The sequence below is a fragment of the Anabrus simplex genome, chromosome 2 (assembly GCF_040414725.1).
Source record: "Anabrus simplex isolate iqAnaSimp1 chromosome 2, ASM4041472v1, whole genome shotgun sequence".
Classification (NCBI taxonomy): Eukaryota; Metazoa; Arthropoda; class Insecta; order Orthoptera; family Tettigoniidae; genus Anabrus; species Anabrus simplex.
In genome coordinates this window covers 807,117,326-807,145,142 of record NC_090266.1, presented here as the reverse complement: position 1 = coordinate 807,145,142, position 27,817 = coordinate 807,117,326, and the positions used below count along the sequence as shown (strand labels likewise).

Below are 27,817 nucleotides of genomic sequence, written 5' to 3'. Positions count from 1 at the left end.
TTTTTCTATCGCTCAACAAATTTAAGGACTCCACAACTGGTTGATCATAAGAATATCATTTAACCAATGAACTTTTATCATACGACTGACTTGCAAGTCTTTTACTTGTCATAATAGTTTTTAATGAGTTAAGGTTTTAATTATTGATTTAACTGGATTTCATGCCAAACATTTTAAGACATGTCATGAATTTTAAGGTTGCCTATTTTCCGAAAAAGCTGAAGATGACGCAAGTCCACGTGGAAACTAGTCTTGTGAAATTTAATATGTTTTATTTGAATAACAGCATTAAAATTGTATTGAATAGGTGGAAATATCAAGTTTATTTATTGTAATTACAGCTGCTGTATCCGGCTGTATAGTCATACAGGACTATATCGCGAATCAGTTGGCAGGGGAGTTTGCAGTGATAAGCGGTCTTGGCACCATCCAACCACTTCCAGTACTAGGCCGCACTCACAGTCCTTCGCTCATGCACGTGGTCAATCAGCAACAGACCTTCCGAATGCCAAAAATTTTCCAAAACTTCCCCAGCTGACAGTCTGGTCCTGGTCATGACCTGTGCCCCCCCCGCCCTCAACTTTCCTTCACACTCTTCTCTTCCTCTTGTTTCATCGCAGATCACGGTAAGGTCCAAAATTGCATCCCAGCCTTCTTCCAAGAAATTTGGAAGTAGTTGACAGATGTCTTTCTGCATTGTTTTGTGCCTCAGCGAGGAGACTGAAACCACCTCCCCAAATTTATTAGAATTTCCTGACATCGCACCGACACGGATAGGTCTTACGGCAACAATAGGGTAGGAAAGTGCTAGGTGTGGGAAGGAATCTGCCATTGCCTTAAAGTACAGCCCCAGCAAGCCAAAATTTATCTACATCCGTGTGTCTGATACAACTTTTAAAAACAGAAATCCAAAAGATCCTACAGCAGAAAAATTTTAACACGCACATGCGTCGCAAAGTCTTTAGACATAGTGAAAGAGGACGGCAAGGCGTTCTATAGGTTCCTCACAATTTAAAAGCTTGCTGAAATATTTAGCCAGAATTTCTGCATTGTCTTTATTGCTATGAGCCAGCTTACCATTTCCATCCATCCATCCATCCATCCATCTTCATATTTTTGGAGCTGCATTCTGAAGGTTTTGTAATAGTCCCTTGATTGAGTTTTATTGAATTGTTCTTCAATTAACAGCAGTCTGTCCTTATGTCTTTTTATTCTTTGTAAGACTTGGGTAGTTTTTTATCTCTGAATAGATTTTGATAGGATATTTGTTTATTCGGAGTGATGTAATAGGCATGCCTGATGTCTTTTCTCCACTGTTTCATCACATTCACTGTTCCACCATTGGTGTTTTATACGTGGTTTAATTGGAGCCAGGTCTTCTGCAATTTGTTTACGGTTGTGTATTAAGTCTTCAAGTTTATCTGTGATTTTGAATTTTTCAGTTGCTTTCTGGTAATTTTTGTTGTTGATTAGCTGGGTAGGATCTATATTTCTTTTAGTTTTAAGGGCTTGCTTTTGTTGTCTCCTCTGGGGAGTGAGTTTAATTTTAATTTTAACTACGTAGTGATCTGAACCTGTGTCTATTCCTCGGAGGACTTTGACGTTTTAGATCTCTTTGTGGTGGTATTTATCCATGCAGATGTGATCCAGTTGCCATTCTCCTTTAGTGTAGTCAGTGTGTTTCCATGTTTTGAGTTTTTGAGGTTTCCTCTTAAAACATGTAGATTTTGAGATTAAATTATGGTTTCTACACAGGTCAACTAGTCGCTCTCCATTTTTATTTGTTTTCTTGTGTGCTGGCCATTTTCCAATGATGTCACGGTATTTTCTTTCTCTGCCTAGTTGAGCGTTGAAGTCACTTATTAATTTTACATGGTGTTTGGGGACGTTATCTATGGTCTGGTCCAATAGGTCCCAAAATTCTTCTGTTTCCTCACGGTTTTTTGAGGAGTTGTTTTTATCATTAGTGGGAGCATGGGCACTTATTATAGTATAGATTTTATTACATGCCCTTAAGGTGAGCGTTGAGAGTCAGACTGATTTGAATTCTTGAACTGAGTTTGTTATTTCGAGTTTTTTATTTTAAGGCTGACCAAGAATCCTGTTCCAAATTGTGGGACATTCTTCATCACTCTCTTCCCAGGCATACCTTTATGAATACTGTACCCTTGAGATTCCAAGGCATCCTGGTCAGTGTTTCTAATTTCCTGTAATCCCATGATAAGAATTTTGTGTTGGTCCATTATGTTGGTTATCACTTAGTTTACCGGTTTGCATGAGTAAGTTATAATAAAATTTCAACTTCCCCCCCCCCTCAGGCCACAACAATAATATTAAGACAGATAAACAATTGCAAAAAACGGATTATTTTAATGTTATCACAAAGAAGACATAACAGTATGTTGAACGTCTCATGTTGTACTGCTCGTTTATTAACACTCGGTTGCAGTAGAGAGCCAGATGGGTTTGTTACGCCTCACGAAATAATGTGATCGCATGAGATTAGACGCTAATTCAGACACCGCTCCCGCACGACACTACATGATAAACTGAACATTAAACTCCAATGCAATTCGTGCAATTATGCTGAGAATTTTTCATCTAAATAAACAGTTTTAAAGTACTTACATTATAATTGTAAACACAAATTGACTCAAGTATGTATTAATATTGCATCAACCGAGCGAGTTGACCGTGTAGTTACGAGCATGGAGCTCTGAGCTTGCATTCGGGAATAGTGGCTTCGAATGCCAATGCCGGCAGCCGAAGATGGCTTTACGTGGTTACCCATTTTCACACCAGGTAAATGCTGGGGCTGTACTTTAAGGCTATGTCCGCTTCCTTCCCACTCCTAGCCGTTTTTTATCCCATCGTCGCCGTAAGGGCTCTCGTGTCTGCGACGTAAAGCAACTTGAAATATCATGGAACGGCACATTTCTAGGTTATAACTGCCAGGCGGTCAGTGAAAACGGCCGGGCGATGCGCCCATTAGAAACGTCCTAGGGACAACACTGACCTTTACTTAGTCCATTAATTTCAGGGTTGATTTCATTACTTCCATTAATAATGCTACACAGATATGTAAACTGTTCTACATTCTCTAACCATTCTCCGTCTATGTTCACTTGGCTTCTCTTCCTCTTTTCCACAGTACAGTGGTATGTCTTGCAAGTAATAAATCTTATCTTGGATCCATATTGAATACACATATTAAAATATCAATATATGTATTTTTAAAAACAAAAAGGTTTAATATTAAGTGGTATGTTCCGAGCTCTCAGTGGAGAGATGGAGTGGAGTGACATCAGTAGATGAATAAGATTGAGTGGTGCCTTTAAAAGTAAGAAAGATCACGAAATGAAGATAAAGTTGGAATTCACAAGGACATATTGGGGTAAATATTTGTTTAGAGGAAGGGGAGTTAGGAATTGGAATAACATACCAAGGGAGGTGTTCAATAAATTTCCAGTTTCTTCGCAGTCATTTAAGAAAAGGCTAGGAAAACAACAGATAGGGAATCTGCCACCTGGCCGACGGCCCTAAATGCAGATCAGTAGTGTGACTGATGAAACAAAAAACAAGAATAACTATTTAAGTAACATAGAGCCGTACTTGGAGGACCTAAACTGATCGGATTTTTTTTCACCAAGCTCAACACACGTTCACACTCAGCACTGCTGTGTGGTACAGTCAGAGCATAAAGCATGAGCCTCGATATCCTATCATACTTTGGAACACCATCAGATTCACGAATGTTCAAACGAGCTATCTTTTACTGCTTTGCCACAAAACAGGTGACAATAAGGTAACGCTCAGGATTACTATAATTGCCCCCATCCGTAGCTGAAGAAAATGGTTCGCATTGCTTGTAAACAAAAAGTTCACTTCTTGAATCCATAGCCATTGCTTTCAAAACGTGTGTGGTTTTCGTATGACCACAGCCACATTTTTTTTGCCATTTCTGAACCTGGAAATATTTTCCTGAACAGAGCACCAGCATGATTGGCAACATCTGATGATGCTTGTTTTTTAAAGGGGCCTAACATCTAGGTCATCGCACCGTAGTGGTACGAAATGAGACAAAATGAAATGAGAAAAGCCCAAAAAACATCCACCGACACAGTTCAAAACATGAGGACGAAGAATGAATGGATGGATATGAATTTAAAACGATCAGTGGAACCGACCCACAGTGCCTCACATGCACAGAAGCTGACATAGAACAATAGTATTACTGACCAAGGGACTGCTTCTATAGCACAATACTGAATCGATACTTGTAGTCAAAAGCGGTCCAAAATCCAAGTCAGCGGCCCCTCACAATGGTACTTATCGCTAGGAAAGTGGAACCATGGTATTTGTCATGTTGCGGTACTAAGGAAGAGTAGCATAGACTCGCGGTATTCGACACTTTATCGTACTACCCACAGGTAATGAAATTCACACATGTATTGCAGACCTACGCTGTTTCGCACATTGCGGCGCCATTTACAGGCAACGCAAACCTATGGTGTTCATCACATGAGGGTACTAACCACAGGGACTCTTACTATACTGTGGTGTTCCTCATAGTGGGTACTAATCATAGGCAAGCCAGAACCATGGGTTCCCTCATCCCATGGTTTCGCTTATATAGTGCTACCAATCACAGGTACTGTAAAAAGCAGTCACGCTCTCGGTTGCTACTAATCACAAATCTATTTGGTACCCAACATAGTGGTACTACGCGCAAGTAAAAGCGACCCATGGTGCTCCCCACATGGTGGTACTAAGCACAATTAGTTTCATGGTTCTAATACTATCATCCCTTGTTCGCCCCTTTTAGTCACCTCTTACGACAGGCAAGGGATACCGTGGGTGTATTCGTCTGCATTCCCCACCCACAGGGGGTCGGCAGCAGCTAACGGGATATTATATTCAATTAAAAATTTGGTGAACAAGCATTCCGCTCTTACTATATCAACGTCGGCTCCAGAAGAGGTAAAAACGTAATTAATTTTATGACTGTCATCCTTAAATTTTTTATTGGAGACGCGTTTAACAGATTTCATGTGATTTACTAAGTCTGCTCTTCCATGAGAAATATATCACATGAGCACATGGAACAGAATGTGAATGTTTTGCCTTTCTGTGATCGTATACAAGAAGGAAATTCCACAGAATATGCCTCCATAAAAGATTGATATCATATCTTAGTTGAACTTACGAATGCAACTAACAATACTAAATCGCTTAAGAATTAGTCAAACAGTTCCACGAGTTTATGAACTACCGCCAATATTACTCTCACCCACACACAAACAAAGCCTTTCAGCTGCAACAAAGCATGACACAGTTACTAAAGTCTTTGCAAAAACTCCCAGCTTGCTACTTTTCACTGTTTGGGAACATCTCAGTGAAGGAAGTAGCAGCTGAGGCTGAACAGGTGACAAAAGCACAGTGATAATCGATAATGTGATTATCGATACATTTACCGGTCGAATTTCAAACACCGCATCTCGTATTATCAGCTACTATCGAAAGTGAAACAAATCCGATTTGATCGCAGAAAGCGGAAACAAGCGCGGACATTCAAGGTCCGTGCAATAACGTTCATCCGTACAACCTTAAGAAACTTAAAATCCATACATTTTATGGAAAAACCATAATACTTGATAGGTATGCAGTTGTATGGACAATTCAAACAAATTTCCCCACATCAGGCAAATCTCTTTAACACTAATGTGACTATCACCTTCCACAAACATGTACAGCTTTAGTATCTTCATTGATGCTGGTCGCCGAATGGTGTTTATACCTTTTATTATATACTTTGCCACGCAAATTTGAAAACTCCTGGGCCCAATTTAACAATTGTGTTCTACACAGAATAACATTACCAAACTATGTTTGGAGTATCTTCAAAATGTCACAATTTCGCACTTTCATTGGCAAGAAAACTAGTACAGTAGAACCTCAATTATACATTTCTCGGAAACTATGTTTTCCCATGTTATTCATTCAAATTACGTGGTGCCGGAAGCATCCTCATTAAATCATGTAAAAATCCTGCATTATCCGTTCCTCGAAGAAACTATTTCCTGGATCAACCGCCCAGAAATTTCAGTCCCATCAACGCTAAATCCTTGATCACGCGTTTTTCAAGAAACTATCTCACGACAGAACGGCTACGGACAGGTCATGATAATGTCCTGTCATTGCGGTAATTTCAGGAAGTAGCCAATCGTACTGGAAAAGCGATCGGCGGTGAACTTGCAGAAGGGACCCCCTTAACATCGCATTCGGATGGTATTGTTTAGAGAATCCTCGGAAATCATAAAGCAGAGTGTGTCCACAACAATTGGAAGGAGACAAAGTGCATTTCGGCAGCTCTACTTGAAGACTGAACAAGTTTCTTCAAATATTCGTACGTGCAAAACGTCTACATTATGTCCAGGGTTAGATGTTTAATTTTTTCGAGTGTATCGCCAAACAGGTTTTCGGCACTTCCATCAGAGCACTGTACAGTCACTGTGCTTTCAAGGCAGGAATCTAAACTGCTCCTTCTTAAGCAAAACAAATTTAGTGTTTGAACATTATCGTATACGGTTATGTTATTAAGACCAGAACAGATTTGCACCTTACATGAAGCCATGGGAGATTTTGGGATTGCTTATTGCTGTTTTGGTCCTAATATACAACTGGGAATTTCACGTTTTTCTGTTAAAATGTTATAAAAATACCAGCAGTTTTATTTGCGTATGTTACATTTAAAAACTTTGTATCATTTCACATTTGTACCGACCTGTACAGCGAGTGCACTTTCCAGCTGAGCTCAAGGTCGCGAATAACCATAATTTCGGAAGTGTTAATGACATTTTTCTCTTTCCAATTTGATTGTGATTAGTGACAGGCAGAATTGAAAATAATGCATTCGAGAACTTGAGAATCTAAGCCTACATTCAAAACCATATTCTCGAGTTCAACATAACATTTAAAAGTCAATGTAGGCCTAATTTTGGTACAACATTTCCATCAACTGACCTACAAGCAGTATACCAGTGACTAAATTACAATGGAAAATTTAAGAACAGGTATTTCGCCATCATGTTGGGCACTTATGGTAGATTGTTGTTCGGCTGGCGTTACGGGTATTAAATTTTTCAAAGAGAGTGGCTGATCAAGTTGCTGAACTGAAAGAAGTTTTCAGAGGAAACTGACGAAGTTTCCCCGGTAAAACTGAATGTAAAGTTTCGAGATTTTTAAGTCGCGTACAGGTAATTAACTTACCTGCCCTCACCCGGAGGGCCCGGGTTCGATTCCTGGCCAGGTCAGGCATTTTTACCTGGATATGAGGGCTGGTTCCAGGTTCACTTGGTTCTAAGATTACCTTTGAGGAGCTATTTAATGGCAAGATGGCGACCCCGGTCTAGAGCCAGGAATAACGGCCGAGAGGATTCGTCATACTGACCATGTATCACCTCGTAATCTGCAGGCCTTCCAACCGAGCCTCAGTCGCTTGGTAGGCGGAAGGCCCATTGGGGCTGTAGTTTGATTTGGTTTAGGGGTGTTTGTAAGATTATACATATTTCATTTTTGTGATGTTTAGCCAAATTGTTGATGGTTCATTTGTTCCCACATTTCCCGTTTTCCCATGTTGTACGTTTTTTTCCCCGTGGTCCCTCCAAAAACGGAGAATCGAGGTTCCACCGTAATAATGTATCGCGCAACAGGCATTGGTACTTTCTGTTCATTCGTAGCAAAACAAACGGTGTACATGAGTGTGTGGGCCATATGCACGGATATCGTTTAGACATTCCCCCACAATAGATTTGCAGTCGCATCGTGCTGCTCAGGTTACTACACGAATCAAATTAACAAAGCTCCATGTTATATGAATGACCTTTGTAAACAGAACAGTAAAATCCAACCAAATTAACAAAATTATTAAGTAGTATGGTTACAAAGACAAGAAAGGATACAGTAAGAAATGAGGACGATAGGAAGGAAATCTGAGTAGAAAAGCCTTCCGACAGTAAGCTGACATGGTTTGAACATATTAAGAGGATGGAAGAGTGAAGGAGGGCAGCAAAAACCATGGACAGTGACATTTTACTGAAAATAAAAGAATAAAGTGAAAAGTTTTACCACACAGAGGCAAAGAACAGAACAATTACACCAGGAAATTAATTACTCCGGAGAAGATTCATTAAACTACACCAAAGAGGACTCACCGTTTCATTTCTCCATGGACATCCAAATCGTTCATGAAGCACTCTATATTAAGAGGGAGTTTGGTGGAATTAGCCGACATTTGTTTCTTGAGCTTCTCCACTTCTGTTATGAGGCGAAGATAAGCCCTTACATTGGTCCGCGGATCAATGTGGTATCTTGTGTGAAAGTCTGCACAGAAATATTTTGCAAGGGCCTCATCGAAATCACTGCCACCCAGGAATGGATCTGATGCACAAGCCAACATCTGAACAAAGAGAAAAAGGACATCCTGTTATAGAAAATTCCAATAATCAAAAGATAACTTGTACAGTATTTTGTATTTAAAAAAATCAAGTACTCCACGAACAGTCAATTTTTAAAAATACCTCTCATTTTTAACTTGTTTTCATGATTACCTGCTAATCTAGAGGTAAATTACTATATAACCCATAGGATTATCTTATCTGCAGGGCAAAGCTCTGCAAACTCCTCCCCAATAAGGGTCTAGGAAAGAAGTGGTCACGCAGGGCATTTTGCCCCACGGGCACAGCACCGTAAGTGGGCGGGCAGACAGGCGATGAGCATATGCTATCCAGCCACAGTGACATTGGGGTTACGTCACAGGCCGTGAAGGATGGGCAAAGTTCTCCCAGTTATTGCAGTGGCAATACCCCGAGTTTAAAGAAATACTTACAGTAGAAGTCCGTTACAGCGAGAATTCATAACAGCGAAAAATTTACTCACTATAACGGATTGTCGTTATATCCGATTTTTTATAAAAGTCGAAAAACCCTTCGTGCACTTTAAAATCGGTATGAAACGGCAATCAGTTTGTTCATAACTTGCGTTTCCGTATATGATATCCACACTACGGCTTACTTGTTATTTTTCGTAATCCGATACTACGTGAAAGTCTATGTTTAATTTCATTCTGAAAAAAATCTAGTACCGTATATCTCCGAATCCAAGATGAACCCCACTTTCTCCTTCAAAAAATTTAAACCAGGCTCGAAAAGAAGTTTGTAAAATCATATGAAGCTTTGTCTAACAGTAGACCTACGCATTTTTAGACGCCGAACATTTACTTTCGTCACGCCGTATTTCTTTATTTATGGCGGCTGCACAATTATTTATTTCCGCTGGTTTAAGGACCATAAACTCAACATTGGCATCGTAATACCGAAGAGAACTCATTGAAAATTTTCCGGCAATACGTCTCTACAATACAACGATCCATCAGGAAATTATTCTTGCTGTCTATAAAACTGTTACTTTTACGCAGCGTCAGATATAACATGCTGCCGCTACACGCACGTCTCGCTTGCCGGGTTCGGCCAAATTCAGCGGCTAGCGATGTATTGGCCTAATCGCGAACGTTGAAAGTCAACGAACGAGTTTATTGCGCCACGGTATGGCCATTCCGCCCTTGCGTTTTTCATGCACATACCTCACAATTTCATCTTAGACTTCTTTAAAGCGTCCTTGTTGCGGACCACTAAATGCATTTTTTGTACAATACGAATATTTTTAGCTCTTTGTCTTCACGCTAACGCCAAATATTGGCTTTAGTTAGGCCTATGCCGTATTTTCTTGCGGCTGCACAATTATTCTACATTTCCGTGTGTTTAATAAACATTAACTTATAATTGGCATCATAATATTGACTAGAACCCGTTGAAAATTTGCCAGCAATACCTTTCCACGTATCTTTACAATACGACTATCCATCACGAAAATATTCCTGCTGTCTATAAACCTTAATTTCACTAAGCATCAAGAACAATAGACGCGTTATGACTGCCACTGAGTAGCCATGGCTTTTCTAAGAATTCGAAGGGTCGCATGCTTTGATGCCATTCCGCAGATTTGAGAAACACAAAGGCTCTGTACAACCGGTTGTCACGGCTAGCGATGTGTAGTAAAGAGGCGGTCGTTTATTGTCAACGAGTTCTGTGCGCGTGTGAAAAGAAGCAGCGTGGTTACCGCAGTAGTTGCCAGTGGTATCCATAAGCTTACTGTTAGGCCGCGAATGCAACAACCCTTGAGTTTTCGCATGAGATACTGAGAAGAAAAAAGTCTTGGATTCGGAGAAATACAGTATCACTCCAGAGATTTCTGTGGCAAACACCTCAGCTTACTTCTTCAAACAGCTTCACCTAACCTAACCGTATATGTAGCCTATCATGAAAACATATTTGAAACGCATGTAGAGAAAACCTCCTCGCGAAAAATTTACATGTAAATAGCCGTAACTAGATGCCAGAAGATATGAAATATCCTCTGAAATCGGTGATGTACTCTGCCATATCTTGATGTGTATCAGATTCTTACTTAATCTCCGTATATAACATTAAAATTAAGATATCGTTTACTTCAGTCTTTATTTTTAACGGGTTAACAACTGCTATCGGCCACATTTACGCATTTATTAAGAATACGCGTTTTCCTCTTTCATTTCGAATTTTCTTTAGAGAACAGCAGTCAATGGGTATTACTAAAACTCCAACATCGCCTTTGAATGTCAATGAGAGAGCTCGCAAATGCACAAAGTGAGGAAACTATACCGTACCGAAGATGATCGATAGCATTTTGTTGCAAACGTTTCAGTTTTCTTATTCAGAGTAACGTATCCTAACTTAACCGTACTATACGTATGATGAAAACACACTTCAAGCGCCAGTAGAGAAATTATACCTTTCTCGCTATACATTTTCATAATAGCCTTTCCATAATTTAACCAAACGTGACAAAATATGAACTACCGTAACCTCAAATCAATTAAGCACTCTGCCATATCTCAAGGTGTATCCCATTCTTAATTGCAGTATTTAGCCTCAAAATAAAGCGGTCGTTTAGTCAGCTTTAATTTTAACGAGTTAACAACCGTTATCGGACACATTTACGCATTTGTTATGAAAATATGTTCTCTTTCATTTTGAATTTTCTTTATGGAACAACTGTCGACGGATATTACTAATCGACTCCGACATCGCCTTCGAATGTCGACGAGAGAAATCACTAGTGCACATAGCGACAAAACGACTCCGAAGGTAATCGATCGCATGCAACATCATCGCTGGGGTGCATAAATATCGGTAACGGAAAAAATCGCGCGCTTAATCGCTCGTAATAACGGATGCGCCAGTGATAGGGTTCTCGCTGTAACCGAAGGATGATACACAGTTTAACGTAGGAATTTTGAAGGGACAGAAAAAAGTAGTCGCTATAACGGAGTTCTCGTTATATGCCGTACTTGCTATGGCGGACTTCTACTGTATTTCTGTTCATTCCAATTTACGTATTTTGACCAGATACAATAAAGTGTTACGCCTTCAGCTTCAAATAATTTTATACTGTACGTAATGGATTACAATTTTCACTATTATATTTTAAAAGGTGCTTTACATTTTAAGAGGTGCTTTACACATAGCCCACAGAGGTAGACGAACACAGCAAGCAGAGAGCTGAACATTCCACAACCAACCGTTTGGAAGATCTTACCAAAATAATTGAAGCAGAAGTCTTACTGCTTGCAACTGCTACTACAAGACCTGATGCTTGATGACAAATATGTTCGGAATTATCGGCACAGCTGCAGCAGCTTATGGAAGATGGATTTTGTCAGAAACTCATCTTCAGTGATGAAACATTTTTTATTAAATGGCAGAGTGAAAAGGCATAATGTGTGAATCTGGGAGACAATCACTGTGCTATCGTTCAGCACATTTGAGACTCCACAAGCTTACCTGTTCTGTGTAGTCCCACGTTTTAAAGTTTACGACCCCTTTATTATGATATTATTGGCTTTACGTCCCCCTAACTACTTTTACGGTTTTTGGAGAAACAGAGGTGCCAAAATTTAGTCCCGCAAGAGTTCTTTTAACGTGCCAGTAAATTTACAGACACAAGGTCGACGTATTTCAGCACGTTTAAATACCACCAGAGTGAGCCAGGATCGAACCTGCCTAGTTGGGGTCAGAAGGCCAGTGCCTCAACCGTCTGAACAACTCACCCCGGTATTATTATTATTATTATTATTATTATTATTATTCAGAACTGATCATGAATCAGTAACCTAACTCACAAGAGCGTTCTGTGATAACACAACTTATAATTCTAAGTACAAAATTAAATACCTATAAATTTTAAATTTAATTTGAATTTAATACAGTAGAAGTCTGTTATAGCAAGAATTCATAACGGCGAAAAATTTACTCGCTATAACGGATTGTCGTTATATCCGATGTTTGTATAAAAGTCGGAAAACCCTTCATGCACTTTAGAATCGGTATGAAACAGCAATCAGTTTGTTCAAAAGTTGCATTTCCACAGATGATATCCACACTACGGCTTACTTGTTTTATTTTTCGTAATGTGATACTACGTGAAAGTGTGTGTTTAATTTCATTCTGAAAAAAATATAGTTCCGTATTTCTCCGAATCCAAGATGAACCCCACTTTTTCCTTCAAAATATTTAAATCAGGCTCAAAAAGAAGTTTGTAAAATCATACAGGCCTACGCATTTTTAGACGCCGAACATTGACTATCGTCACGCCGTATTTCATTTTTTTTGCGGCTGCACTATTATTCTTTATTTCGGCGGATTTAAGGACCATTAACTTAACATTGGCATCACAATACCGAAGAGAACTCGTAGAAAATTTTCCGGCAATACCTATTCCATGCGTCTCTACAATACAACGATCCATCAGGAAATTATTCTTGCTTCATAATATCGACTAGAACCCATTTAAAATTTGCCGGCAATACCTTTTCCACGTATCTTTACAATACGACAATCCATCACGAAAATATTCCTGCTGTCTATAAACCTTAATTTTACTAAACTTCATGTACAATAGACGCGTTATGACTCTGCCACTGAGTAGCCATGGCTTTCTAAGAATTCGAAGGGTCGCATGTTTTGATGCCATTCTGCAGATTTGAGAAACACACAGGCACTGTACACTGTACAACCGGTAGCGATGTGTAGTAAAGAGGCGGTCGTTTATTGTCAATGAGTTCTGTGCGCGCGTGAAAAGAAGCAGCGTGGTTACCGCGGTAGTTGCTAGTGGTATCCATTAACTTACTGTTAGGCCGCGAATGCAACAACCCTTGAGTTTTCGCATGAGATTCTGAGAAAAAAAACTCTTGGATTCGGAGAAATACGGTATCACTCCAGAGATTTCTGTGGCAAACACCTCAGCTTTCTTCTTCGAACAGCGTCACCTAACCTAACCATATGCAGCCTATCATGAAAACATATTTGAAACGCATGTAGAGAAATAACCTCCTCGCGAAAAATGCACATGTAAATAGCCGTAACTAGACGCGAGAAGATATGAAATATCCTCTGAAATCAGTGATGTACTCTGCCATATCTTGAGGTGTATGACATTCTTACGTAATTTCCATATATAACATTAAAGATATCGTTTATTCAGTCTATTTTTACAAATTAACAACTGCTATCGGCCACGTTATTTACGCATTTATTACGAAAACGTGTTATACTCTTTCATTTCGAAAGTGCTTTAGAGAACAGCAGTCGATGGGTATTACTAATCAACTCCAACATTGCCTTTGAATGTCAACGAGAGAGCTCGCAAATGCACAAAGTGAGAAAACTATACCGTACTGAAGATGATCGATCGAACGCATTTTGTTGCAAACGTTTCAGTTTTCTTATTCAAACACCGTCACGTATCCTAACTTAACCGTACTATACGTATGATGAAAACACACTTCAAGCGCCAGTAGAGATATTATACCTTTCTCGCTATACATTTTCATAATAGCCTTCCCGTAATTTAACCAGACGCGACAAAATACAAACTAACCTATGAAATCAATTAAGCACTCTGCCATATCGAGGTGTATCCCATTCTTACTTAATTGCAGTATTTAGCCTCAAAATGAAGCGGTCGTTTAGTTAGCCTTGATTTTTAACGAGTTAGCAACCGTTATCGGACACGTTATTCACGCATTTATTACGAAAAGCTGTTCTCTTTCATTTCGAATTTTCTTTACGGAACAGCTGTCAGCGGATGTTACGACTCCGACATCGCCTTCGAATGTTGACGAGAGAAATCGCTAGTCCACATAGCGAGGAAACAATGCCGAAGGTAATTGATCGCATGCTATATCATCGCTGGGGTGCATAAACATCGGCAACGGAAAAAATCGCGCGTGCTTAATCGCTCGTAATAACGGATGCGCCAGTGATAGGGTTCTCGGTGTAACCGAAGGACGATACACAGTTTAACATAGGAATTTTGAAGGGACAGAAAAAAAGTCGTCGCTATACCGGAGTTCTCGTTATATGCCGTACTCGCTATATCGGACTTCTACTGTATTAACATGTTATAATGAAATTATCACAAATGTAATTATATTAGGAAAGAAATAGTTAAAAGTACAGGATGACCCAAAAGTCTTCACATTTGACTATCATATGCTGTAAGTTTCTTTTTTTATCCATACTGATACCATTTTTGTATGATTTGGTTTTTAAGGGTCAGCCTATTCAATACAAACATGTGAATACAGCTACAACTTTGTGTCGGTTATATCCTCATTTTTTATTTTGAACATTTTTGAAGTGTTTTTATGTATGTTTTTAGACGAATCAGGTGTTTTAATTTATCAATGTACCAATGACTAATGGCTGATGACCAAAAGGGTCTAAACTAGTCCAAAATAACAAATTAGGGTATAACACTAAGTTATAGCTGTATTCACATGTGTTTGTATTGAATGGGTGGACTATTTAAAACCAAATCATATGTACCATTTGACAAGGCAATACTTACAAGTAAAATAATAGTAAAATAAACAGCATTAACGGCTTGTGTCTTTGGCTATGCTATGTCGATGACATATTAGCAATAATAGACAAAAGCTGCAACAATAGTGAAGACATACTAACTTACTTGAACAGCCTTGATAATTGCATCAAGTTTACTAAAGAAGATGAGGACAATTTTATCGTAGAACTACCTTCGAACTAAATATCATATAGACTTGGATTACTTTAATTGTTATACTGTACATATGATGGCCTCATTTTAATAAGAAACCACTAGCGTATTTTACTATGTGTAACTAGTCTATTGTTATTTCGTTTAAGACAGGACCTTGTACGTGTTTTTTTAATGTATTCTTTCTTACATATTATGTTCATAATTTCTAACCAGACGTCTGGTTTAATTTTGAGGTGCTTTGATATGACTGATGATACCCCACATGGGGGGCAAAACATGTCTCCATTTTAACGATGTTTAACTAAAAGTGTTAACATCCTGTAATGTATTGAATAGGTTGGAGTCCAATAAATTCTCTCACATTATTATTAAGGCAATACTTTACAGAATATTGGAGGTAGAGAAGTAGTAATTTACACATGATTGGCATGACACGGGGTTTTGACACAAAAATAAATTAAAGCTTCACGGACAGTGCTTTTCCTGGCAATGTCAACACGCCTTGATTGCAGGCGCATGCGACGCCCTCTCTCAAAGACAGCTCCTTTTATACCATACACGAGTCTCAAGCGGCATCACCAGCGCCATCTGTTGGCTGGTTTGTGTACTTGGTGTCAATAAAACCCCATGTCATATCAATCATGTGTCAACTGTTTCCTCTCTACCGCCAATATTCTGAAGTATACCCTCGTCAAATGTTAACCGACTTTCGGGCCACCTGTACATTACATAACTTTTTGAACACTGGTAGCTTCTGCTGTATGAATGCATGTGTAACATTAATTTTCTCTAAGAAATGAATATATTCAGTACTAAAATTAGTTCTTTACTGTGCAGTTTGCCAATACTAACGTTTTTAATTTCTGTATTCAGAATATAAAGTAGTGATATAAACACAAAAATCAATCATTCTATAAAGGACGAAAGGATCACTTCACAGATGAACATACCAAATTAATGTAACACCGAGCTCTGAAGAATGTGGAATTTTTCCCTTCCCTTCAGCAAATGTAGTCAGAAGGATAAAGAACACCTGAATTTTAAAAATTTAAACAGTCATGACTGTAGCAAGGGCAAAATGTAATAACTTATGAATACTAATAGATACAGAGACCAGGTTTGTTTTAAAAGCAATTTTGGATATTTATGAACATTACTTCTAGCTCAGACACCAACAAAATAGTTCAGTTTCTATTTAACTGATCAGTGTCACCATCCAAGATTTTTAAGCAGTATTTAATTTTTAAATATTACTTTCTTCTGATGTAAAATTTATTGTCCTGGGAAAAAGTATTTTCTTTCAACATCAGGCAATCAAAAAATTGTTCATTGTCTTTTTAAATACATTATTGCACGATAAGTCATTGATCTGCAAATATAGATTCATGCTGGAGTAACTTAACTGTGAAAATGAGCCTTTTATTAATAACTTTCCGCTTGACAGAAGAACAGAAAAGTCTCAAACCACATAAATCATTTAGTTAGATTTATCATTTTGGATTATCAGGAATAAGCAACACCACCCCACACCACAAAGCTAATTGCAGGACATAAGAGTGCAAGTGACAGGCAAATACTACATCTACCACCATTTTAAGGTAGACTCAGTTCATTTGTTTCCTCCAAAATCTTTCAAAGTAGTTAGTGGGAAATCTAAACCATTTTCTTTTCCTTGTTCCAAAAATCTCACTTCATGTTTTTTTTTAAGTTCATACACTGATACCAACCCATTCCCTCACTTTGATGGATCAGTCCATCTACATATCAGAAGCAGTTAGATAAACCAATTGAAGGTTCAATGCTTGCACATTCTTAACTTCAGCACTATTTTGTGAGCAGAGTAGCACAACTAGAACTACAGCCAGAGCCTTCAGGTACTATGTGGAGAAAAAAGATAGGTTTGTCTGCCGGCTTTTCTGCTTTTGAAAGAGGGAGGACGCTTGGAGTCAAGGGATGAGTGCATGTACAGATTTTAAAAATTGTAATTAAGATTGTGTACAATAACAGGAAAAACACAGAAAACACCAATAAAAATGATCTAACCTGTAAAATGATAGAGAAAACTATTCACAAAGGAGATAGTGCTCACTGAGTAGAAAGTGATGTTTATGAACTATCAGGAACTCCCAATTAAAGCAAGAAAACTATTACAATAGCAAGTTAACAAGCTAACCTTTAATTTTCCCTTGTGCAATGCACAAGCAGACACCTGCAAGGATGAATAACCACAATCGACAAACACAACATTTCGAGGGCGTTCTTCAGGCGAAGGGAGATCCTGCTTATAGATACCATATGCCAAAGCAGTAGCAGTAGTTTCATTCATCAGTCTCAATACATTCAGGCCAGCAATAGTTGCAGCATCTAGAAGTGCTTTACGTTCAATGTTGGTAAAGAAAGATGGTACCTATAAAAAATAAAAAATGCATTCAGATCACTACATCATAGAAAATTTTAAGTATAGGATTCATAACAAAGTATATGGAGAACAAATGTAACCCTTTAAAATTTAACATCTTCCACCATATTAACTCTTACAGTGCCAAGATGCCGATGCATTGGCACTCTTACATTCTGTACGAAAAATGCCAGGATGCCGATTCGATCGGCACCCTCTTATAAGTGGTGTAGTTATGCAGTAAGGCGCTAGATTGCGCCATAAATCAAATAGTAAGAAGGTAGAATATTTGTAATTCCTTCTGATATTAGATGGCATTGACATAGCTTCATTTTTGCTAGTTTACTCTTTCATTGCGAGTATGGTCTGTGAGCGCATGACGTCTATGATCCAATATGGCAGCCTCCTTGTTTGTTTATGTCCGCGTGTTGTGATTTGTTTTCAATAATTTTACGTTCTAATTGACAAATTTGAGTTATTTAACATAATATATACAGTTACCAATTATTTTTACTGTATTATTTATTTATCATAAAGAATGGCTAAGGAGCCCGAGTGTACGAACTGTGGGTGTGGCGACGCAGAGGGGTATGAGGGAGGAGTTGGAGATTTTTAGGGAGATAATTAGCCCCAATGCACCTGTAAGCGGACTGGTACGCGCTCGAGCAACTGGGCCAGGACTCCACAAGCGGACTGGTACTCCGGGATGCTAGGTCACATATTGCAGACATTTGTGACATTTGTTGGCTTTTCCCGGAAACATTTCTAATTGAAATCTGTTCTTGGTGCCTCAAAATGTCACCAGAGTGCTTTGGTATGCTTCTTTGGCAAAGAGAATTGATTAAAATATCGATCGAGAAATCTGTATAGTATTCCGTTGTTGACAAGATGGCTGAGAAGGAAGTTGTTTGCTCGCGCGAAGTGCTCAGTAATAGCGAAATTCAAAGCATATTTGATGTTTTAGGCTCTGATTTCAACAGTGTTACTAAGGAAGAAGTTATTAGTGATCCTGTGCAGGAATGAACACGAAATGTATCACCAGAGATCTTTCGCGTAGTAACATCGTACGACATGGAATGCCGAATGAACTTTCTCCCGCCCCTCAAGATCCGATTGAGACTCCCGGATTTGAACCTACGATCTTGGTACCTTGATGTGAATACTTTACCACTTATCCTAAGATTGAATCTTAATATTATTAATAATAATAATAATAATAATAATAATAATAATAATAATAATAATACACCGAGCGAGACATACAGCTGTAAGTTCGTATTTGGGATATAGGTTCGAATCTCATCATTCGCTTACTCGTGATTTGTTTCCCATTAGTTCCTTATATCCAAATCAGGCAAATGTTAAGGTCATGTCGTATTGGCTTCCTAATATTTTCTTATTTCAAAATCAGGTAAATGTTAGGCTTGTGTCGTATAATTACGGCCATAGTACACATTAAAGAACTTCCGAGGTAAGATAAGTTAATGAAAAATTTAAGATTTCCAAAGGGATTTTTTTATGTGTTATATTTCTGTATTGTTTTGTTTCTTGTGTCATGAGGAATAGTGTGGAATTTGTCAATAATATAAAACAGGTCCCGTGATAATACGCGCAGTCGATCACCCCCTATTCTGTTTTAACCCAAAGCTTGCAACACCCAGGTTGCATACTAAAAAGTTGGCGGATTCCTAGCAATGTCAGGGCAAAGGGCGGGTGGGTGCATATGGGTTAGGATTCTCACAGAAGACAGGAAGGAAGATAGGACTCCCTCAAACAATGTACAGGTTACAGTAGGTGTACAAGAGGGAGGGGAAGGAAAGGGGGGAGTTGTTGAAGACAGGTGGTCTAATGTTCTAAGGGGAAGGAGATTGCAGGCTAACGGCTCTATTCAGGATCAGAATTCAGGACAGGTGTCTGAAATCGGTACGAGTCACTCCAGGTAGAACAGAGGGAAGATGGACAGGGAACTGTTGCTAAGAAGTGTGCAAGTAGGAAGGGAAAAGGTAGAAAAGGGAAATGTAGTGCAGAGAATAGGAAAAGACAGGTGGAACAGGGTCATGGGAAAGAGAAAAGGGAGGAGGAAGTAGCTTCTGCAGCTATCAGGAAAGATAGGGCTGACCAGGAGGGGAAGGGATCAAATGAGGTGGGTAGGGTTGAGGCTCTGGTCATGGGGGGATTCCACCATTAAACACATGGGGAAAGTGTGTGGAGGAAAGGGAAACAGGGTAGAATGTTATCCAGGAATTAGGTTGAGGCAGATGTTGAAAGTAGAAGAGAGGGAGGAAGGGAAGGAGAAGGTGGTAGCGTTTCACGTTGGTACCAACAACTCAAGGCAAGCTGATGTAAGTACCAACATAGTTTGAGATGTGTGGGATCTGGTAAATGCAGCACGGATGAAGTTTAAGAAAGCAGAGATTGTTATTAGTGGAATACTGTGTAGGAGGGATACTGACTGGAGGGTGATTGGGGATTTAAATGAGACTATGGAGTGGGTATGTGGGAAACTGGGAGTGAAATTTCTAGATCCTAATGGGTGGGTAAGAGGGATCTGCGCTCGGATGGCCTTCACTTAAACCGCAGTGGTACGTATAAGTTAGGAAATTTGTTTGGAAGGGTAATAGGGAGGTATATTCAGGGAAGCGGGGTGGCCGTGTTTAACTGTAGAAGTATTGTAAAGAAAGGAATAGAATGAAGTAATTTAATAGATATATATTTACCAGATATTGTAATAGGAGTAGAATTATGGCTGAGAAATGATATAATGGATGCAGAAATTTTCTCACCGCACTGGAGTGTGTATCGTAGAGATAGGATAGGAATGGTGGGAGGGGGAGTATTCATTCTGGTGAAAGAAGAATTTGTAAGCTACGAAAAAGTTAAAAGATGAGACACATGAAATTTTAGGTGTAAGGCTCATTTCTAAAGATAATAGGCAACTTGATATATTTGGAGTGTACAGAACGGGGAAGGGTAGCACTGACCCGGATTCGGAATTATTTGATAGGATAATCGGCTATGTGGGAAACTACATGAAAAGAAATGTGATTGTAGCAGATCTGAATTTGCCAGATGTCAATTGGGAAGGAAATGCGAACGACAGGAAGCATGACCAACAAATGGCAAATAAGTTAATATGGGAAGGACAGCTGATTCAGAAAGTGATGGAAGCAACCAGAGGGAAAAATATCCTGGATGTGGTGCTGATAAAACCAGATGAGCTCTATAGGGAAACTGAAGTAATAGATGGTGTTGGTGATCATGAAGCTGTTTTTGTCGTATTTAAAAATAAATATGATAGAAAGGAAGGTCTTAAAAGTTAGACTATTAGGCAGTACCATATGGCTGATTAAGCAGGCATGAGGCAGTTTCTAAAAAGTAACTATAATCGGTGGAAAACTGTAAATAAAAATGTAAACAGACTCTGGGATGGGTTTAAAGAAATTGTTGAGGAATGCAACAACAGGTTTGTACCTTTAAGGGTGGTAAGGAATAGTAAGGACCCAGACTGGAAAGAAATAGAGTTAGAAATGGCTGTGGAAGTAAGGACAAATTGAAGGAACTTGCTAGAAAATTGAATCTAGCAAAGAAGGCAGCTAAGGATATGATGGCAAGCATAGTTGGTAGTCATACAAATTTTAGTGAAAAATGGAAGGGTATGCATACTTATTTTAAGGCAGAAACAGGTTCCAAGGAGGACATTCCAGGAATAATTAATGAACAAGGAGAGTGTGTATGCGAGGATCTTCAAAAGGCAGAAGTATTCAGTCAGCAGTACGTAAAGATTGTTTGTTACAAGGATAATGTCCAGATAGAGGAGAAGATTAAGGCCAAAAAGTATTAAAATTTACATATGATAACAATGACATTTACAATAAGATACAAAAGTTGAAATCTAGAAAAGCGGCTGGAATTAATCAGATTTCTGGGGATATACTAAAGACAATGGGCTGGGATACAGTGCCATATCTGAAGAACTTATTTGATTATTGTTTGGTCAGAGGAGCTATACCAGATGAACAGAGAGTTGCTATAGTAAGCTCTGTGTATAAAGGAAAGGGCGATAGACATAAAGCTGAAAATTAGAGGCCAGTAAGTTTGACATGCATTGTATGTAAGCTTTGGGAAGGCATTCTGATTATATTAGACAAGGTTGTGAAATTAATAACTGGTTCGATAGAAGGCAGTTCGGTTTTGGGAAAGGTTATTCCACTGAAGCTCAACTTGTAGGATTCCAGCAAGATATAGCAGACATACTGGATTCTGGAGGTCAAATGGACTGTATCGCGATTGACCTGTCTAAAGCATTTGATAGGGTGGATCATGGGAGACTACTGGCAAAAATGAGTGCAATTGGACTAGACAAAAGAGTGAATAGGTTGCTATATTTCTAGAAAATAGATCTCAGAGAATTCGAGTAGGTGAAGCTTTATTTGACCCTGTAATAATTAAGAGGGGAATTCCTCAAGGCAGTATTATCGGACCTTTATGTTTTCATATATATATTTATTATATGAGTAAAGGAGTGGAATCGGAGGCAAGGCTTTTTGCGGATGATGTCATCCTCTATAGAGTGATAAATAAGTTACAAGATTGTGAGCAACTGCAGCGTGACCTCGAAAATGTTACGAGATGGACAGCAGGCAATGGTAGGTTGATAAACGGGGTTAAAAGTCAGGTTGTTTCACAAATAGGAAATGTCCTCTCAGTTTTAATTACTGTGTTGATGGGGTGAAAGTTCCTTTTGGGGATCATTGTAAGTATCTAGGTGTTAATATAAGGAAAGATCTTCATTGAGGTAATCACATAAATATGATTGTAATTAAAGGGTACAGATCTCTGCACATGGTTATGAGGGTGTTTAGGGGTTGTAGTAAGGATATAAAGGAGATGGCATATAAGTTTCTGGTAAGACCCCAACTAGAGTATGGTTCCAGTGTATGGGACCCTCACCAGGATTACCTGATTCAAGAACTGGAAAAAATCCAAAGAAAAGCAGCTCGATTTGTTCTGGGTGATTTCCGACAAAAGAGTAACGTCACAAAAATGTTCCAAAGTTTGGGTTGGGAGGAATTGAGAGAAAGAAGAAGAGCTGCTGGACTAAGTGGTATGTTCCGAGCTGTCAGCGGAGAGATGGCGTGGAATGACATTTGTAGACTAATAAGTTTGAGTGGCGTTTATAAAAGTAGGAAAGATCACAATATGAAGATAAAGTTGGAATTCAAGGGTACAAATTGGGGCAACTATTCATTTATAGGAAGGGGAATTAGGGATTGGAATAACTTACCAAGGGAGACATTCAATAAATTTCCAATTTCTTTGAAATCATTTAGGAAAAGGCTAGGAAAACAGACAGGGAATCTGCCACCTGGGTGAGTGCCCTAAATGCAGATTAGTATTGATGTATATACAGAAACAAGAAAGCAAGTACATTATATTTTAATGTCCAAAGGTGCTCTCCATTCTAGAGCCTCTGTGTTGGCCTCTAGAAAATCAAACCAATCTCCAGGGTAGGCTCTTCTGCTACACTCCTTTACGATGTGTTCGATGGTTTGAAAAGGAGCACCACAGTCATAGTCGGGGGGATTGTATCTTTCCCCCATTTACACAGGGACGCAGCACAGACACCATGACCACATCGAATCCTATTAAGGATGGTCCAAGTTCTTGGGAGATCAGACCTCGAATTAGGTGGGAAGAAAGGCCAGAGATGTTCACCTGTTTGAGATCCAATCTTCCTCCCATTGGGCATAGGGGTTGAAATTGTCTTCTGTGAGCTTCTGAGCGAACTTAACTGGCGGATGTCTAGATTTCAACAGGTTCCTCTCAAGGTAAGGAATATTGGAGTGGATGGGCAAGTCAGGGTTCTCATTTATCTTGGAGTATTCTCTGAACAGTGCTTGTGCTCTACGGAATGAAGGAGGCATGATGTTGCTCAAGACAGGAAGCCAGTGGGTAGGAGTTGATCTTATTACACCTGAAATAATCCTCATTGTGTTGTTGAGTTGAGTGTCCAGAAGTTTCACATGGCAGCTGTTGATCCACACAGGAGCACAATATTCTGCCACAGGGAAAACTAAACCAAGGCCAGAACATCTCAAGGTAGTTGCAGAAGCACCCCAGGTTGTACCACACAACTTCTGCAGAATGTTGTTACAACTCCTAATCTTCGCTGCTGTATTTACTAGATGTTGCCTGAAAGAGTGTGATTTAATGTCATACCTAAGTACTTTGGGTAATTGTGTCTGAGGGCATTACCATTAAAAAACACTTGGAGAGTACAGTTTGCCATTTTGTTATTTAGATGAAAGCAGGACACCTGAGTTTTGGTGGTGTTTGCTAGGAGTCTCCATTTCTGAAAATAGTCACTAAAAATGGAAAGGTCATCAGTTAAAATGTTTTCCATTTCTTTCAGGTTACTATGACTTAGCTAAAGCTATATAATCAGCATAGCAAAATTTTCTAGATTTTGATGGTGGCAAATCTGATACAGATTGAACAGGAGAGGAGCCAAGACTGATCCTTGAGAGAGACCATTGCTCAATCTTCTCAGCTTGCTAGTCCTATTGCCTAGAACAACCTGAAAGAGCGTATTATTAAGCATGTTTCCAATTAATTGTACTGTGGTTTTGCATGGTAATACCCTTTAGAAGTTTATACAGCAGCCCTTCTCACCAAACAAAATAGCCTCCCATATTGTTTTAACTTCAAGGGTTACTAAAGATTTCTACCGTAGTTATAGTTACTTAGCAACTTATTTAGGTCATAGTAAAGTTGTAAATAGTGCATTTATAACAAGGCATGTCGTCACGTAGGTCTGTTTTAGGAGAAGAAATTGAACTTTTGGATCGCTTTGAAGATGTAAGCGACTAATTTTAATGAAAGTGATGATTGTGATGTTTTTTGTCTTCAGATAGTGCACCAGAGAATGGAGTTGTGCCATTGGCTAATGGGCTTACAACAGCTCCTGCAATGTCAAACAGTGATAGTGACAGTGCTAATGAAAATGGTGACAGTGCTAAAGAAAATGGTGACAGTGAATTAGATCATTCTTGGACTGAATGCATATTCCCAGAAAGTAATGTTGTCCATCCCCACCAAATTTGTGAAATCCCAGGCCCAAAACATGAACCTCAACCTGATGCTCCAACCATAGAATATTTCAATCTATTCTTTACACTTTCATTCCTGACTATTAGTAACAGAGACCAACAAGATATGCTTCAAAAACTGTAACGAAATTTCAGAATAAACTTCCACCAGCATCAAGGGCATCCAGCTGGCACAACACTATAGTGGAAGAAATGAAAGCTTTCTTGGCTTGCATACTGAACATCAGACTGAACAAAAAACCTACAATAGCTAGTTACTGGTCAGCTTCATTCTCCCAAAGTTCACCTTGGTTTAGGCACATGTTTTCCAGAAAGAGAATTCAGCTTCTGTTGAAATTCTTTCATGTTGTAGACAACAGAGGCCTTGCTGCCCCTAATGAAGCAAATTATTATCCCTGTGGAAAATTCCAGCCTGTTGACCATGCCAACAGAGTTTCAAGGTACCATTTCACTCCACATCAGGAACTATCTGTTGATGAAAGTTTGGTGGGGACGAAGAATCATACAACACTCATGCAATACCTGCCAAATAAACATCACAGGTGGGGCATAAAACTTTGGATGATATGTGATTGAGTAGTGAATTACTGCTTAGGATTTTGTGTGTACTGAGGTGCAAAATGTCAAAAAGATGAAGACAATATTGCAAAGCATGGTTTAGGGTACAGTGTGGTATTGAACCTGCTCACTATAGGTAATTATTTACAGAAAGCATACCATGTGTTTGTTGACAATTTCTTTATGTCAGTGCCATTAGTGAAAGATCTGTATAAAATGGGGATCATAACAAGTACTGTACGACAAAACAGAAAAGGATTGCCTCAGTATTTCAAACAACAGTTTGGTGTTGGGGATAGAATATACTTCAGGTCAGAGCCTGTGTTAGCTATGGGCTAGAGGGAAAAGAGTCGGAAGAATCCTGTCCTACTGACTAGTGAAGGTAGGGCTGCTGATAAAACTTTCACAACTAAACGCCAGGGTCAGCAAAAAATTACAAAACCAGAAGTGGTGTGTAATTATAATAAATACATGGGGGGATTAATAGTAGTGATATAATGATGTACACATACCTTGATGAGAGGAAAACTAAAATATTGGAAGAAAGCAACTTTCAACATTATAGCAAGGATGGTGTTAAACAGTTATATCCTATATAAGGAAAATTTTGGAGGAGCTTGACTCCCCATGTCAAGACTGGCTTATTTAGTGTCAATCATTGAGACTTTAGGAAGTGAGTGGCTTGAACACAAACGGTCTGGTGTGGTTTCAACCTGGCAGTGCGAGTGATACAGATGGAAGTACCAGTACTTCTACTAAAGTGCGAAAACTTCATGGAGAGAAAAAAAAAAGTAACTGTTGCGTGTGTAGTACCAAATCAAAAAGCCGTAGATCAAGAACAATGTGTTGTAACTGCAGCAAAGGCCTGCATCTAGATTGTGCTCCAAAACATAAGTGCAATATGATCACATGAAATATATCAAAGTAATGGAGGATATTTTAATAACTTAGGCTGTTTACATTCTTCATTTTATTATGGATATCAGTTGATTTTGTATGTTTTTCTTATCTCTTGAATGTGTCAGGAGTAACTAATGCTACTAGTCACAGTTCTTTCAAATTATCACTGTTACTCTCCTAAATTCGTTAAACATCCAATCGTTAACAGGTTACATTGTTGGTGTCTCTCCCCCTACATGTTCCATGTTTTTAGAAATTAATTCATAAATTGGAAAGTAGGCCCACTTTAACAACATAAATTGGTATACATGATCCCAGATAAGAGAAGATTAATTATCTTCACTTTTAGTCACTTTGGATTTAGTGTACAATGTGGTAATTCATTTCAAATTAAGTTCTTCCTTTTTTTAATAACAAAATAATTATATTTTTGCACACAGTATTCCATGATTTTTTCGTTTGAAATGCAAAACACATGCTGATATTCCTTGGAGTATTTCAAGCTCACATACCAAATTTTACCTCTATATCTTTTAAACTGAGACATTTATTAATTTTTTTGTACAGTGATGCAAAATCCATTGAAACATGCTTGGCATTCTATGCATATGACGACCTATTATGTGCCGGCATCCAAGGAGTTAACACAAAAATACCACTTTTTATTATTTACCACATTATTATGCTTTCCCATTACAGAATATATCACATTCAATTCATAAATTTCAGCTGCCCATAGTACCTGCATACTGCTCCCATTAAATGTCCTTGACAACAAACAGCCTAAGACTAGATTGCACACACATCACAATGCACATTTCATGCTACGCAGGAACGTAGTAACTGATCACCCACAATCTAACAGTACATAAAAGAGTTGTGCAAGTCAATGTCCAGGTATTATCAAATTAAGCAAGGTGAATTTCTTTACTACATTAATATTCAGAACCTGGGCCCTGTTTCATAAAACATCTTTCACTAATATTATTAGTAAGAAACCAATAATATTAACTAATAATATTAGTACTTTGTTTCATAAAATTATTAGCTAATAATATTAGTTATTAGTTTATGAGTCAAAATTATTAGTAGATGTTCCTAATAATATTAGTAAATTGTTTCATAGACAACATGACTAATAAAAGTTACTCATATTATTAGGATTATTTCCATAAGTGTATTTTGACTCATAATTCATATTATTAGTGAAACCAAAGTGAGCGGTATTTTAATATTTTGGCATAAAATCATGAAGATCACTGAAATGGTCGACTGATTCAAATAGTGGTAAGGAACGAGTGTAGGAATTCACCGTTCAATAAATGTTATGTCAAAAACAGCCTGTACTGACAAGTAACGAACATGAATACCGGTACAATGGGAGATTTAGGCTAGATTACATAACTTGAGTATTTGCTTGATAGGAATGAAGCATAACCTTAATTGCACTCCACCGGTTGGTAGTGATACACAGTATCATTGTGTTTCTCCAGTGCAGTTCTGCTCAGACACTCCAAGTATCTTTTAAAATCTTGGCTTATATCACCAGTAAACCAAGACGATGCTGGTGATGATTGTTTTAAGAGGAAGTAGGCTACAACTAGGCAATCATCATCTATAATTACACTAATCAGATAGAAAAATGGAAAGGATCTGACATTTTGAAAAATGAAGG

General features: G+C 38.6%; 1 protein-coding gene across 1 annotated transcript in view; it reads right to left on the bottom strand.

The window, feature by feature from the left end:
- The window catches only part of LOC136864473 (heat shock 70 kDa protein 4L), a 247,875-nt gene that overhangs the window by 142,020 nt on the left and 78,038 nt on the right, over window positions 1–27,817 (bottom strand). Inside the window, exons 4-5 of the mRNA XM_067141491.2 lie at window positions 17,351–17,584; window positions 8,214–8,458 (exon numbers count right to left, since the gene is read on the bottom strand). Of these exons, the coding sequence (XP_066997592.2) occupies window positions 8,214–8,458; window positions 17,351–17,584 (479 nt within the window). The remainder of the gene's footprint in view (window positions 1–8,213; window positions 8,459–17,350; window positions 17,585–27,817) is intronic.